Source organism: Lagenorhynchus albirostris, chromosome 5, assembly GCF_949774975.1.
Source record: "Lagenorhynchus albirostris chromosome 5, mLagAlb1.1, whole genome shotgun sequence".
Classification (NCBI taxonomy): Eukaryota; Metazoa; Chordata; class Mammalia; order Artiodactyla; family Delphinidae; genus Lagenorhynchus; species Lagenorhynchus albirostris.
This window is the reverse complement of record NC_083099.1, coordinates 132,767,177-132,782,917: the sequence shown is the minus strand read 5'-3', so window position 1 is coordinate 132,782,917 and position 15,741 is coordinate 132,767,177. Positions and strand designations below refer to the sequence as shown.

At 47.9% G+C, this 15,741-nt stretch overlaps 1 protein-coding gene across 1 annotated transcript in view; it reads right to left on the bottom strand.

Annotated features, from left to right (window-relative positions):
* HUNK (hormonally up-regulated Neu-associated kinase) overlaps positions 1-15,741 on the bottom strand; it is a 112,840-nt gene that overhangs the window by 58,498 nt on the left and 38,601 nt on the right. Inside the window, exon 2 of the mRNA XM_060149432.1 lies at positions 7,287-7,579. Coding sequence (XP_060005415.1) covers positions 7,287-7,579 — 293 coding nt within the window. The remainder of the gene's footprint in view (positions 1-7,286; positions 7,580-15,741) is intronic.

Sequence of the window (15,741 nt, the reverse complement as noted above, 5' to 3'; positions counted from 1 at the left end):
CACACACACACACACACACACACACACACACACACACACTGGCAGGCCTCTATAATCCAGAAAACCTCCCCCATGGTCCATGTGAAAAGCATGGTTTTTAGCTCCATCCCGAAAGCAAAATATTTGTCTGTGTTAAGTGTCAGATCTGTCAGATGGGAAGGAAGGTTCTGACAGCTGACTGGTTTGCACTTGATGATGGGGTAATGCTCAATTTCATATTTATGGTCCTTGATCGGATTTAGCACTTTGTGGAGACGAGAGAGAAGTGGAGGGCTCTTCCTCCCGTCCTGCAGTGTGAGAAGTTCCTCTCTGTGTCTGGCAAACTTGAGGTGGTGTGAACTTGCAACTGAAAGCCAAAGGGAAGGAAAGAAAGTGGTCCCTGGATGGACAGGAAATAGCTTTTCCTTGGCCAAAGGGGCTTCCAAGAGGAGTCAGGACAAGCAAGAAAGGGGATGGGGCACATGTGGAGGATCCACTGACTAGGACAGTGCTGGGGGACAGGAGTGGCAATGGTGCGTCTTAGGAACAAAGGAGAGTAGCCAGTGAAGTGGCCTTTGGCAAAGCATGAGGCAGCCAAGCCCAGAGTGCAGGCTCAGATGCTTCTGGACCCGTCTCTAGTCACTGGGCAGTTCCAGGAAAAATGCCCAGTGGGACTCATCATGGCGGCCCTCGGCAGACCAAACATTGGGTCCTGTTCCCTACAGTGTTTGGGGGTGGGGAGTGGGGGTGGGTAGGCATCCTTCCAGAGACTGAGAGAAGGCCCAAGGGGACAGCCCTAATCACCAGCCCTTTGTTCTAGGTTATTTCAAAAGAACAAGCTCGAACAGGCCGCAGCTAATAATTAAAGGTTCACCCACAGGCTACCAAGCACCCCTCCCCCTGCCCGCCCACCCACCCAGAGGTTCCTTGCATTTCTTTAAAGATGATAATCTCTAAGATTTGGAGACTGGCCACAAGGAACTCTGCCCTCCCAGACTGAGGGGTGGAGGGGAGGGCCTTGTTGCCATAACAAACACAGGGTCCTGGGGCGCCATGGGGGAGGGGAGGGCCAGGACCGCCAGGACGCTGCAGAGCGGGAATGTGGGTGTGCATGCTTACGGGAAAAGCACACATCCGTGCATGGGTACTCGTATGAGACTGCATGTGTGTGAATATGTGTTGCACGCACACCCACGTGTGGCGAGCACACGTGTGCGTGTGTACGTGTGTCTGTGTGCCCCTGCACACACACGCTTCCAGAATACCGGGATGGGGATGAAGGAAGAGTTTCTCCCCTGGGCCTCACCTGGCCATGCAGTGAGGGTGGAAGGTCGGGCCTCTAACAGACCCCGGGCCTAAACTGAGGGGCGGGAAACTCGAGAGCCTCCAGGGGCCACTCAGGGCTGAGACCCAAGATGAAAGTGAGGAACTAAGGGGCATAAACTGGAGGCTGCCAGGCTTCCAGGGAAGGGAGAAGAGGACAGAGGGAGACATGGGGGAGCTGGGAAAGAGCTGGCGAAGGCCCAGGGTGGAGGGGCTGAGCAAGGCCTGGTCCAACACGGCAGCCTGGGGAGGGAAGGAGACAGGCTCTGGAGGCTGGGTCTCTCTCACTGACCCGCTGAGCCGCCCTGGGCAAGTTACATAAACTCTCTGGGCTTCTGATTCTTCTTTGGAAAATGGCGTCACGAGAAGGGCCACCTGGCGGGCCATTCACGGCGGAAATGAGAAAATGGGCCACTCTCAGCTGAGCAACCACTAATAGGTAAGAGGTGAGAGGCTGGTGTGGCCAGGGGAGGATATGAAGTTAAAGGTTCTAAGACAAAGTGAATGGGGAGACTCCAGGAAAGACTTAAGTGGTTCACTTGGTGATAAGCAAACAGTACTGGGGGGCATGAGCCCTCGAAGGAAAGGTCAGAGAGAAGGGGCCCGGGCAGGAGGTGGGGAGCCTGGACCAAACCCACAGAGGATTAGGTCTGGGGGAGAACGCTGTACCTGTGGAGATGGCCACAAGATGGATTTCGGTCATAAGCTAAGAATAAAGCATTCCAGAAAATCGCATAACTCCCCAAGGCAATAAGCATTTTGCCGTGAACAAGAGGCGTTTCTGTTTTCGTTTTTGATTAGGTTTTATCTTCAGAAGCACTGTATTAAAACCAAATGATTTTTTAATCTTTGATTTATTTACAAGATGGGCAATTTGGTAAAACATAAGAACAATTTGTTAAGCATGTACCTGATTTATTTATTCAAAACGAAACCTTTATTGAGTTCCTACAATGCTCCGGAAACAAATTCTGTTTATAAAATGAAAGAGCTGGTCATTCACTAAAAAGATGCCACTCTACAAATTGTGACCTGAAAAATAAACAAATTGGTATGAAGTCAATGAAGAAACTCCCTTAAAATTCCAGGGAGAATATGGAATATTCCAGAAAGAACATGAATGGGTGACCAAAACCTTCCATCCCAGTGCTAACTCTGACACTAACTGTATCCGTTCAGTTTCCCTTCATTTATCCAACAAAGTCTCTCTGTGTGAGTACTGGGCTGGGCGCTGGGCTATATGGTGGCCTATGCAGAAGACAGATAGCAAACAAGCCAGTTATCTTGTGAAAAGTGTTTGGAAATCAAAGTAGAAGGTGCCAGGGAATCTATGAGCAGGGGTTCTAGCCTGGAGGGCATCCTGGAGGACGTGAGCTTCCTAGCTGGGACCCGAAGGATGAATACGATTCATCCAAAGATTGCAAGGGCAGTACAAGCAGAGAACAGCTGTGAGGCCTTGAGCACACAGAACGCAGCCTCTGTGGATAAAGTGAATGAGGTGGACTCAGTAGTAGTTACGGCAAACACGTACTCAGTACTTCCTAAGTGTCTCGGTGTTAAGCATTTTACATGAACTGACTCATTTAATCCTCACAACAACAACATGAAGTGGATAATCCCTTATACCTGCTGTGTAGCTCTGGAAGGCGAGGCAAAAAAGCCTAAGTGATTTGTCCAGTGCAGCTTTTTTTTTTCCTCATAAATTTATTTATTTTATTTATTTATTATTTTTGGCTGCATTGGGTCTTTGTTGCTGTGTGCGGGCTTTCTCTAGTTGCGGCGAGCAGGGGCTACTCTTCGTTGTGATGCGTAGGTTTCTCATTGTGGTGGCTTCTCTTGTTGCGGAGCATGGGCTCTAGACACGCGGGTTTCAGTAGTTGTGGCTCGTGGGCTTCAGTAGTTGTGGCACGCAGGCTCAGTAGCTGTGGCTCACAGGCTCTAGAGCACAGGCTCAGTAGTTGTGGCGCATGGGCTTAGTTGCTCCGTGGCATGTGGGATCTTCCTGGACCAGGGCTCAAACCCGTGTCCCCTGCATTGGCAGGCGGATTCTCAACGACCGCGCCACCAGGGAAGTCCAGCCACGGTGCAGCTTTTAAGTGGTAGACTCCGCACGTGGACGCAGGCGGTCTGGCTTTAAAATCCACATGGCCGACCACCGTGCAACCCAGTCCACAAAGTTGTCACGTTTTTTCAAACTCAATTAAACAAAAACCCTCTGATCTATATAACCAGCACCTCCAGATATGTGCTCAGGCCCTGGTATCTCCAACAGCCCCCGATATGAGCAGAAGTCGCTCCCTTCTCGTGTGTCTTGTCCTCTCTCCCCTCTCCAAGGAAACTTAAAAGTTAAAACAGCTTCTTAAAACCCCCCACCAGTACAGGACGGGCTTGCTTCTTGTCAGGCCCATGAGAACGAAGAAGACTCCCCTCTCTTGCCCCATAGTCCTCCCAAGTGCACAAGGTCCTTCCCCAATACTGATGAGTGAATAAAGACACGGCTCTGGGAGCAGCCGTGCTGACACACAGGCTCCCGTTCACTTTGATCGTCTGTGTCTCTCTCCCGGTCCTCGGGCCCCTATGGCTTGTCTCTTCCTGCTTAGGGGATGGCGGTACTGTGTTACCCAGGTATGTTTTTTCTGTACAGTTTGATTGGACTTTGTTATTTTGAGTGAACAGAGGAATCTCAAAGTAGCCTCTTGGCAGAATCAGTATTCTTGATGATGGATGTGAAGAGTCAACGCTCTTCGTACAATAGGAAAATCATCAGATTTGGGCACCCTGCTGGGTGAGCCCGGAAGAGAAAATGAAAAAAAGAAAAGAAACCCTCATTAGGTTTTAAACCGAAAGCATCTCGGGCAATCCTCAAATGGTGTAATGAAGAAGTTAAGACCATATTCTAACTTTGCAAAAGTGAACGACAACCCTGTTGTAGAAGACACAGAAGCTACGGCAGGTCCCGTTTTAAATGAAGTTCTCTGCCAGCTAAGGAAATCTGCTTTATAGACGTTTAGTTTCCTTTTTCCCCTTCTACTTGTAATAGTTACAAGATTTTTAAAGATTTGCTTCCTTTAAATGATAGTTAAATGGTTCTGGAGAGATAATTAAATATTTAGATTTAATTTCACAGGAAATGAGGGCTCTGCTAGGCAATAAGTTGATGATGACATGACGATATAGGACCAGCCTCATCAGGAGCTGTGCTTTTTAAAGCATCCTCTAACACATGACCAAAAGCCCTTTAAATCATATAATGTAGCCACCAAAATTCATCCTAAATCCTTTCGGAAGATCCAATCTGTTTGCTCAGAACTCTTCCCGCCAGGGAATCCAGGACATCTCTGAAATGCTATCTAAACTCTCTTACTCATTTGAAAAATCTAACCTCAAAATAATTTATGAAATTCACTCCACCTCCATAGCATAAAGGAGAAGATTCTCCACCACTGAAAAAGGCTACAGCATATAGGATACCAGCCAGATTACGGCTGCTAAAAATGAGGCGTATAGAACCTTTCAAAATCAAGACAGTCCAGGTACAGCCACCCATGAATATATTCTAAACAAACATTTTCCTGTGCTGTCTCAACCACCTAATCACCTATGCCCATGTGTGCACAGGTGACACTCATTAACATGATTTCTAGAGAAGAAAATAAAGAACTGCTCCGAAACAACACCTGTATTTCCAATCTTCCCTAACTTTAAAAGATCTGAGCCTTTGCCACTATTGGCTGATGAATATATTTCCAGGGAGGGGGGAAGTAGAACGCTGGATATTGGAGAGAGAAAAAGCACACCGTCTTTGCTATCAAAACATTATTAAATTCATTCCTTTGACATTCTGACAGTAATTGCACTGAGAGGGATTGGATTTTGTTAAAATTACTTTAAAATGGTTGTTGAGAATTTCCTGTGGGAGGGACCAGCGAGCGATGCACAGCCTTTGCTGGCTTTCCCTTTGTTGTCCTCAAAGCTCCAAGCTCGGTGCTCATCTGATTTCTGACAGCACGAAACCCTTGTAATAACACCTTGAGTCTCTCGGAAAGCCCTTCCCCGGGTTCTGTCTTCTGCCGTGACCAGCTGAGTGGGTAACCCAAGCTGATTCACTCCTGAGGTTTCTGCCTTTGTCATCTTAGTCACCAAAGACAGAAGCAGAAGCACTTACGACCATCATTTTCCTAATAACGGCAGAGCTCTGACACGGCAGGTTACACAAGGGTATTGTTGGAAAGAGCCAAAAATAGCGTTATTCACTTAAAATTTCTGAATGTTCCCTTCCTTGCTGATCGAAACTCCAAGAGTTCTAATGAATCGTGATTTCGTGACAATGTGTGTGACTAAAAATATGTACAAGGAGAGGTTTTCTTACCTTAGTGAGAAAAGGATGTGCCTGAATGGGGCCTGGCCAAGGCTGGCTCCCTCCCCCCAGTGCCACCCCTCTGCCCCTGAGCCCGGGACCTCCCCACAGTGTCCCAGATTCAGGCACCCAAGGTAGAGCATCCCCCGGTGCCAATCCCATTGGTTAAGTTAAGTGAAAGAAGCCACTTATAAAAGACCATATATTGTTTCCACTTATATGAAACGTCCAGAATAGGCAAGTTCATAGAGACAGAAAGCAGATTGGTGGTTATTACCGGGGGCTGCTGGGAGGGCTGGGAATGGGGGGGTGACTGCCAATGGGTACAGGGTTTCTCGTTCGGGGTGATGGAAATATTGTAAAATTAGACAGTGGTGATAGTTGCACAACTCTGTGAATATACTGAAAATGACTGACTTGTACACTTTAAAATGGTGACTTTTATGGTATGTGAGTTGTATCTCAATACAAAAAAATTTAAACGTATGTGTGTGCACATATATATAATTCCTTGATCTTGCTTTTGTAAATGAGAATCAAACATGAGCCCTAAGTTTTCTCAACAACCCGGAGTAATTGTGAATTATGACTCCATGAAGGAAGAACTACGCATTTATCGGTGAAGTCAACACTTTCCTGGGAGGGAAAGAGAGCACTTTCATTTTCTTATTTTATTGTATCGTATTGACCTTATTTAGTCTAGCGCTAAAGTCAGCACCCACCACCAACAGCAACACGGCTAAGAATCCTGTTTCCACTCGGTTTGCTTGCAAAGCTCCTCCTCAGGAAGGAACAGGCTGTTTAAAAAAAAAAGGTTGATTTTCATAATTATCTGCAACGTTGGTTTGGCCTATGGAGAACATGCCTAACTTTCAAGGGCAAGTTCACACTTCACGTGGTGATTCAGTTCCATTGAATGAAACAGCTATTAAGCGACTACCATATGTAAAGCAAATACGATGAAAGCACCGTCACTCGCTGAAAAACAACCTCACGCCATCTTAACATTGATGCTTCTTTCAGGCACCTGAGCAACTGTTCTCATTACTTTGCATATAATAATAATGAGAGCCGCCAACACTAAACATGCCCCTTACTGTGTACCAAACGCTGTCCCAAGCTCTTTCCGTATATATATAGTTTTTCTTTAATTTTTTTTTTTTTTGGCCATGCCGTGCGGCATGCAGGATCTAGTTCCCTGACCAGGGATCGAACCCAGGCCCCCTCCATTGGGAGAGTGGAGTTTTAACCACTGGACCACCAGGGAAGTCCCTCTTTCTGTATATTAACTCATTTGCCCTTATACCAACCACGAGATAAGTATCACAAATATTCCCATTTTACAGAAGAAGAAACTGAGGTTCAGAGAGGTTAACTAACTAGCCCAGGGGCATACAACAATTAAAGGAGAGAGCCAGGATGCAAACCCAGGCAACTCTGACTTCAAACATTATTCTTTTAACCTCATGTTAGCATTAACCCGACTCACAAAACAAGTCCATGAAACAAAACTTCAGAAGAATTGTAAAACAGGCTGCAAGGATTCAACCTTGCTTGGAGCACGCTGGAGCACAGTGCCGTCCACTCAGCACAGAACTGGCGATCAGCATCATGGCGTGGCCCTTACCTGTGGACCACCCCGGCCCGGTGCAGGTGCTCCACCGCAGAGATGAGCTGCCTGATGTATCTGCGTGCTTCGGATTCCTCCAGCCGCTTCTTCTCATATATCTTGTGCATCAGGTTGCCCCCAGGACACAGCTCCATGACCAGGTAGTAGCTGTTTTCTGTCTCTAAGATATCAAGGAGCTGGGTGATGTTAGGGTGGCGGATCATCTGCTGGATCTGCCCCTCTCGCCGAAGGTTTTTGGTGACATAGGTGTCTTTTTTGGCTCTCTTCTTGTCGATGACTTTTATGGCCACCTAAGGAGACACCAAGAATATGGCTGTTGTCAGACACTGCAGGCAAAGTTTATTCCCTGACTATTCACAAAACCCTAGGAAAATACATAGCTGCTCGTCTGCACCAGGAGAAAAACTTTATCTGAAATAGCATCAAGGGAGAAAAGAAAGATGTAACATCAGCGAAGATCAAAAGATTCAATTAAGGAAGAGAATGAAATTTACTCAAGCAAACTCAAACGGTGGTCCGGAAGCCTCCGTGAAGAGTCAGCGTTGAACTTGGTTCTCCGCAGGGTGAAACACCAAGTTCTCCTCCAGCAAAGGGCCCCTCCCCGCTCCCTCTCCGGCCTCGCCACCATCCCTCCAAGTTGGGTCCCCCATGACTCCATTTCTGAAACGACCAAATCTGCCCCATCTTCAGTTCTAGAGCGTGTTTAGGGAGCTGGGGGATGCAACGCCCAGTGATGTGGCACCCCTGCCCTTCCTCCCAACCCTTTCTCTGCCCTGTACCAGGACCTCAGGGCAGGCCACCTCTGTCCAATGGTTACCTCTTTCCCTGTGAGTCACTGTACAGGTTACCTCTTGGCCCCAAGTCCAGAGAGGTATCTCAACTGCCCACTGGATGCCCCTCCTGGGTCACTTCCCCCACAATCAACATGTCACATGTGTGGACCCTCCAGCTTTTTATAAAGGGAGGGAAGGGGGAGGGAGGGACAGGAGAATGGAAGTAACGATGGCATGAGGGAGGGGAAGGGAAGATTGTCCCTTCTGCCCAAGTCTGCACCCTTCCCCACTCTCCCTTCCTTCAACGGCTGTCACCAATCCACTCACCTGGCCTTCAAACACACCACCGTTTGGCCCTCTTCTTTTCTTACTATGTCTTCGCTCCTCTCTAACGTGACCAGCCAGGGACATCATGTCAATGACTTCTGCTAACTGCCTTCCTCACTTTCCCTTCCTCTCTGTTCCCATGCCAGGTCGGGTTCATTTAGGACCTTGTTTCGCAGCACCCAGACGCATTGTCTCTACGTGAGACTCCAGCAACCCAAGGGATGTTCTCATACAAGGCTACCAAGCCACTGGGCTGCAGGACAAAAACAGTGGACCTTCCATTTCTATTTATTTCCTTTTTTGTAATTATATTTTTTAACGGCTTCATAATGCACTCAGTGTGCAGAGGTGTGATATAGATCAATCAGCAAATGATTGATAGATGACAGATAGATAGATAGATACATGTTTGCAGCAAGGGGCTCAAACGTTATTTTCTTGACAGAAGTTTGTAATAAAATAAAATAAAAGTCTATCCACCACTAGCCTGGACTATGACATCAGCGTGCTACCTCTTTTTCTCGATGCTCATCCTGGCCCCTTGAATTCATACTCGAAATCAGTGGGTCTGGAACTCTGATTTCTTGCTTAAAGCTCTTCAGCGGCTCCCTGCTGCCCACAGAGCAAGGTCCACAGCCTCAGCCCAGCCCTGAAGCTCCCTCCCCATCAGCCCCGCCACTGTCCAGCCCCGACTCCCAGCTCCCCGGGGCGGGTCTCCTCACTGCCCAGACCACACGTTCTGCTACTCTCCAAGCCTGCACTCACAAGCCCACTTCACCCCTTCAAATCCGCCTGGTCCCGCAGACGCTAACTCCAGGCCCACCTCCCTTCCAGGAAGTCTCTTCAGCCTTCCTTCCTTCCGCTCTCACCACACCCACTGTCTGCAATACCATTTAAAGCCCCCACCCCTCCCTTAAAACAGGGACTGCTCCCCCCTCACCACACACAGCACTTTATAAACAATGAGTGAACGACAGGTCACTAACTGAGCAAATCAGTGAACCTTCTTTTTTAACCATTGAAGCAAAAATAGCTGTAACAGCTTAATCTATTATCTCTTCTGGGGAACAGTCTTCTTTTAAGCTTTTTTTAAATTGCGATATAATTGACCTATAACAGTGTATTAGTTTGTACAACATAAAGATTTGGTATATGTATATATTGGGAAACGGTCACCACAGTAAGTTTAGTTAACATCCATCACCAGTTACAAATTTGTGTGTGTGTGTAACGACAACTATCAAGATCTTCAGTATTAGCAACTTTCAAATATACAATACAGTATTGTTAACTGCAGTCACCAGGCTGTGCATTACATCCTCAGGACTTATAACCAGAAGTGTGTATCTTTGGACCACCTTCACCCGTATTCATGGAGATTTTCAGGCCCTTAAACCAAAGATATGACTAAGAAGGGACAATCAGCCATTGGACCAGACAAGCTGGGGGCCTGTACTAGCCCTGGGCCATGAGAGGATGGTGCTGTCAGCCCACAGAAGCGGGCTGTAGTTTGGCCTACGAGTCCAGTATATATGAAACTAAAAGCTTTAAAAACTGTACTCATTTGTGTGTATATATGTATAACACATACGTATACATATATATACATACAAATATATATCCATCATCTTGTGGAGGTGGAGAGAAAGAGGAATGCTGGGAAGTACAATTAGATTCTGTCTTTGCTCAAGTCTACGTTGTAATGTTTTAAAAATTACACTCTTTGGCAGTGAAATCCTCAAATGTACTCTGAATAAGTAGTCTGAAAACCCAGCAGTAAAACGATCTGCCTTTCTTAACAGAGCACACAATTATTATTAGGATAATTTATTTAGCTCTTTAATTGCCTGGAGTAGGTTATATAATGGCCACCCAAAGACGTTAAGGCCCCATCTGTGGACCAGGTGAAAGTGACCTTATTTGGAAAAAGTGAAGGATGTTGAGATGAGATTCACCTAGATTATCTGGGTGGGCCCTAAATGTCATCACAAGTGTCCTTATAAAATAGAGGCAGTGGGAGATGTCACACGAATACACAGAGAAGTGGCGAATGGGGCAGAGGTGGCAGGGATGAGCCACAAGCCAAGGAATGGTGCAGCCACCAGAAGCCGGGAGAGGCAAAGGACGGATCCCCCTAGAGCCGTCAGAGGGAGCACTAGCCCTGTCGACACCTTGATTTTGGCCCAATGAAATCGACTGTGGACTTCTGGCCTCCAGAACTGTGAGAGAATGAATTTCTGTTGTTTTAAACCACCAAGTTTGTGATAACGCATTACAGCGGGAAACTAACACACCAGGTGTCTGTTCCACCATCATTTGCCATCTTGGTTCCCAAGTTCTACTGTTTCTGAGAGTCCCTCAGTGAAAACCCTGCACCCTTAGGCAGCCTCACCTGGAGAAGGTTTTCTATAAAGCTCCCTCTCTATTTTTAAACACCCTTACTTGTAAGTGACCTTAAACTTATAAGCTCTGCATTGATAATACTGAAAATGTAATCCGTTCTTGATGACACAAAACCATTTAATCAACGTCATCTGTAACAACTGAAAAGGGAAAAACTAAATTGGAAGTTAAGGAAAAGGCAGTGATCAATGATCAGCGAAGGGAGGCATCTAATTTAATCTGACAGTAATCAGAGATTTAGAGGCACTAATTCTACCCGGGGGGAGCCCAGTGTGATGATGGGTCTCTAGCTGAAAAGATAAACTGCTTTAGTCAGGGGAGTTTTAAAGAGTAAAATTAAATCTGCACAGACTGACTGAGGCCCCAAGTCCCAGGACCACACTGGAACTCCCAAGCTGGTCCTCGAGTGTGGGAGGGAGGGGAGGGGAGGGTGTCAGGGGAGTTTCTGAGTTGCATCCTGAGCACATTGGGACAGGAACTTTTGCTGTGAAAGGTCAGTAAAACGAAGACTCCAACCCTTCGATGGATCCAAGTTGCAAAGCCTCCTGACATTTTACAGAGGAAGCCGTTTTCAAAGATTGTCCCCATATTTCCGAGTAAGTAGCAGTCTTAAGGTGCTAGGAACTTAGTAGAGAGAGATTAACACAGCGCCAGTATACCACAGCTGAAACTGATCACTCATCAACTTCTTATTAAGAAGTTGCACTTCCGTGACTTCCCTGGTGGTGTAGTGGTTAAGAATCCACCTGCCAATGCAGGGGACACGGGTTCGAGCCCTGGTCCGGGAAGTTCCCACATGCCGCGGAGCAACTAAGCCCGTGTACCGCAACTACTGAGCCTGTGCTCTAGAGCCCGTGAGCCACAGCTACTGAGCCCGCGTGCCACAACTACTGAAGCCTGCGCACCTAGAGCCCGTGCTCCGCAGCAAGAGAAGCCACCGCAGTGAGAAGCCCGTGCACCTCAATGAAGAGTAGCCCCGGCTCGCCGCAACTGGAGAAAGCCCGCGCGCAGCAACGAAGACCAAACGTCACCAAAGAAAAGAAGTTGCACTTCTCACAGTATGGCAACTCCCACCCCACCCCACCCCACCCCGGCTCCCGCCAAAAAAATACCTATCAATGATGGATAAAATCAGCAAACTTTTAAATAACTAAGCTCATACGAAAGAAAAGGAAACCCTCCAAGGCCAAGAAAAAAAAAAGTGAGTAGATCTAAGATGAGGAGAGGGCAGCTATGGGGTAGTGAAATAGAAGATACAGGAAAGAAGGAGTGACTGCAAGGAAGGATCCTGAGGAAGGAAAGGAAGAGGTGGCAGAGCGCTCTGCAGGGATGGGAAGCACGACTCCCTCCCACACGGGAAGGAGGAGGGACCGAAGCGCGTGAATCCCAATTCTCCAGGAGAGGCGCCAGCTGCAGAAAGGTATTCATGCTTAATGGCCCCTGTGACGTATTAGGAGAAAAATTCCAACACAGAATTGTACTTAGAATGCGGGATGCACAAAATCACATGGCTGCAGTCACGGCACACACTCCCACAAACCAACTGGTACCTAAGATAACGTACGTAAAGCACTCAGTACAATGTCCGGCACATAGTAAGAGCGCCTGAAATTGACATTCTTATTATCATTATCATTTTACTTTCACTGAGGCAACCTGTAGAGGGTGAAAAGCATTTAAGCTTAATTCAGCCAAGAAGAAAATGTGCACTTCCTTGACCTGTCGCTTTGGCATATTTCAAAAAAGAAAAAGAAGCCTGAACCTCATTTCAGTGTTTTGAACTCTCTGGAATAGAGTTGCTTTTAAATCCCAAGGAGGAGGTTTAATATCAGTCTAGTCCCTCATCTTCTTTAAATATTGACTTAGTTGAGACTGTCTACGTAGGATCAGAGTTAACAGGATTTAAAATTCATCCCTTCATCCTGGATCACCGTTCACTGCCTTTAAAATTCATTCCTCTGAAACACATCGAGGGTTGTTCACGTAGCCGATCTCCAAACTGAAAAGGCAGATGCAAAACGGATGCATCTTCCATACAACGGAGAGGGAGGGAAACACCGATCAAAGAAACTACTCTTTAATATCACAGAAATATACATATATGTTTTACCCATTGTACAATGTATGCTGTGTAAGTTCAGCCTTTCTTTCATTAAAGCAATTTTATACCATGATGTTTTAAATAGTCAGAATGCACAGGGAATGGGAGGCTGTCATCAGCAGGATTTTCTTTTTACATGGAAATTAGCCAAAAAGAGCTTCCTTTCCAGAACATCTTGGTTTCTTAATAAATACTGTATGTTAAACTCAAGTGAATCTTTTCGTCTTCAGCAAACATTTATTAACCACCTAAAATATACATGACACTGTTCTACATGCCAAGAGTACACCATGAGAGAGAAACGGATCTTCAGGTCCATTTGCGGCCATAATTCAGATTTTTTATAGTGGTTTAAAATGACCATCTGTCATGGGCTGAACTGTCTCCGCCCACACACCCCACCCCCAAATTCACATGTTGAAGCCTTAATCCCTAATGTAACTATATTTGGAGATAGGGCTTTTAGGAGGTAAAAAGGTTAAATGAGGTCATAAGGGTGGGGACCTAATCTAATAGGATTGGTGTCCATATGAGAAAAGGAAGAGATACCAGAGATCTCTCTCTCCACACATGCACAGAGGAAAGGCCATGTGAGGACACAGCAAGAGGAAGGCCATCTACAAACCAAGGAGAGAAGCCTCACTAGGAAGTAACCCTACTGGCACCTTGATCTTGGACTTCCTGCCTCCACAACTGTGAGAAAATAAACGTCTGTCACTTAAGCCATCCAGTCTGTGGTCTTTTGTTATGGCCACCCGAGCAGACTAATGGACCACCCGAGCAACGTACAATTCTACTACGCAGACGAGTGTAACTGTAAGAACCAAGGGCTAGCATCCATTCTCCAAGGACTGGGGTCAGATCTGATAGTTCCTTTCCTGCCCTCCCCCAGTTATCCACACCCCAGCAGTTCAGAGGGTGGAACAGCACAGCAGCCAGACATACAGATTCCGAGGTTGGATGCCTTGACTTCAAAGCCTGCCTCTGCCACCCAGTAGCTTGCACCTTAGTTTCCTCGCTGTTATAAAAAACGGAGGCGGGGGCCGCTTCCCTTCCCTGGTGGCGCAGTGGTTAAGAGTCCGCCTGCCGGTGCAGCGGACACAGGTTCGTGCCTCGGTCTGGGAAGATCCCACATGCCGCGGAGCGGCTGGGCCCATGAGCCATGGCCGCTGAGTCTGCGTGTCTGGAGCCTGTGCTCCGCGATGGGAGAGGCCACAACAGTGAGAGGCCCGCGTACTGCAAAAAAAAAAAACAAACCAAAAAAACGGATTGGGGATAATAGTACCTATCTCGTGGAGATGTTGGGGATATAAATGAGGAAACCCAGGAAGGATGGTGCGCACCAGGAACATTTCTGGAAGCCCTCGGTAAGTGTCCACTGTTAGGATTTGCATGTTTTGTGCAGGAAGAGAAGCCAGGAAGCCCCTGCCACCCAGCTTCCATCCCCATCACTCCCCCTCGTCAGGGTCCCTGGTGCCTCTCGACCACCCAGTCCACAAGGTCACTCTCCCTCCTTGTCTCCTGCTTTTCCTCCCAGCCCAGTCTTCCCAAGGTTCTGCCCCAGGCCCCATCCTTCCTCACATTAGGGATGTACAGTCCATCTCCTCCACTTCCAGGACTCCTACGACCGTCCACGTGCTGACCAGTCCCAACACCTCCATCCTGCTTATGCCTCTTCCCCGAGCTCTGACGGCCCCGTGGACACCTCCCATTTAGGTGGTCCACTGGCTCTCCAAACCCATCACTTCCCCCTGGTCCTCCCTGGGGCTCCCCAGCTCAGCCTGAAGCACCTCCCTCCATAGGTGTCCTTGCACCCCAGCTGTGCATCTTCCTCCACCCAGCGCACCGCTAGTCCCCCACCTAACTAATCACCGGGGCCAGTCACCTCCACCTGCTAAGACCTCCCCACCCCCTCTCTTCCCCCATTCCATCTGCTGCCTGCTGCACCACCATCCTCTCCTGCCCAGATGTCTCCCAACCCCGCCCACCACTGCCTGAAATTCCCTCCCACACAGGGCTGTCTGGGTCAGGCCAACTCCCAACTCCCACTCCTCTCTCCAACCTCAGATTACAGTTTGCTTCTCCATCCCAGACTGGCTCGGGCCACCCTGCAGTTCCCCAGCTGTCACACCCATCACACACACTCTTAACGGTGTGGGACACCCTCCACTGTCATTTCCAGGAAGGCAGGACTTGCCCAGCCTCCCCACTTTTGTGTTCCTGGCTTCCACACTGTGCTTGGCTCATTTAGGACAAGTACGTGAGAGAAAGAAAAAAAAAAAGAACAAAAGGTCCCAGCAGTCTGCTACAGTGGGTCAGGATGGTGAGCTGGGGGTCATCTCTACGCCTGCCTTGGGTAAGCTGGCAGCTCGAGCCCTCCCCTTCCTAAGCTACAACACAGGCAGACCAAAAGCCTTCCCTTCAACCATTAAGGTTATAAAACGTGATGCCACCTGTGGACGTGGTTTCAGCTCGTGCGTGATTGTGACGCGGAAACACTCCCTTCCCCTTTTGAGAGATGTCACCTCGTCAGAGGCTTCCCTAACCAGCCTAATTAGCGCTGCACCCACGCCCTCCAGCCCCGCCCCCAAGGCAACACTCATAATCCCCTTACTCTATTCTGGTTTCCCACTGGGCTCCAATAGGACATTCCTCCTTCACAGCATCAAATTCTCCCAGATTTGGGGATCAGCCCTGCTGATCACCCTTCTTCAAGCCTCATCCTTTTCATAGAATACTCTTCCAGAACCCCAATCCCCGTTGCCACTTCAAACAGTGCTCACCCTTCCACGACCTGTGCCGAGCAGTGTCAGGAACAGAGAAGAAGCTCAAGTAACGTGTACTGGAC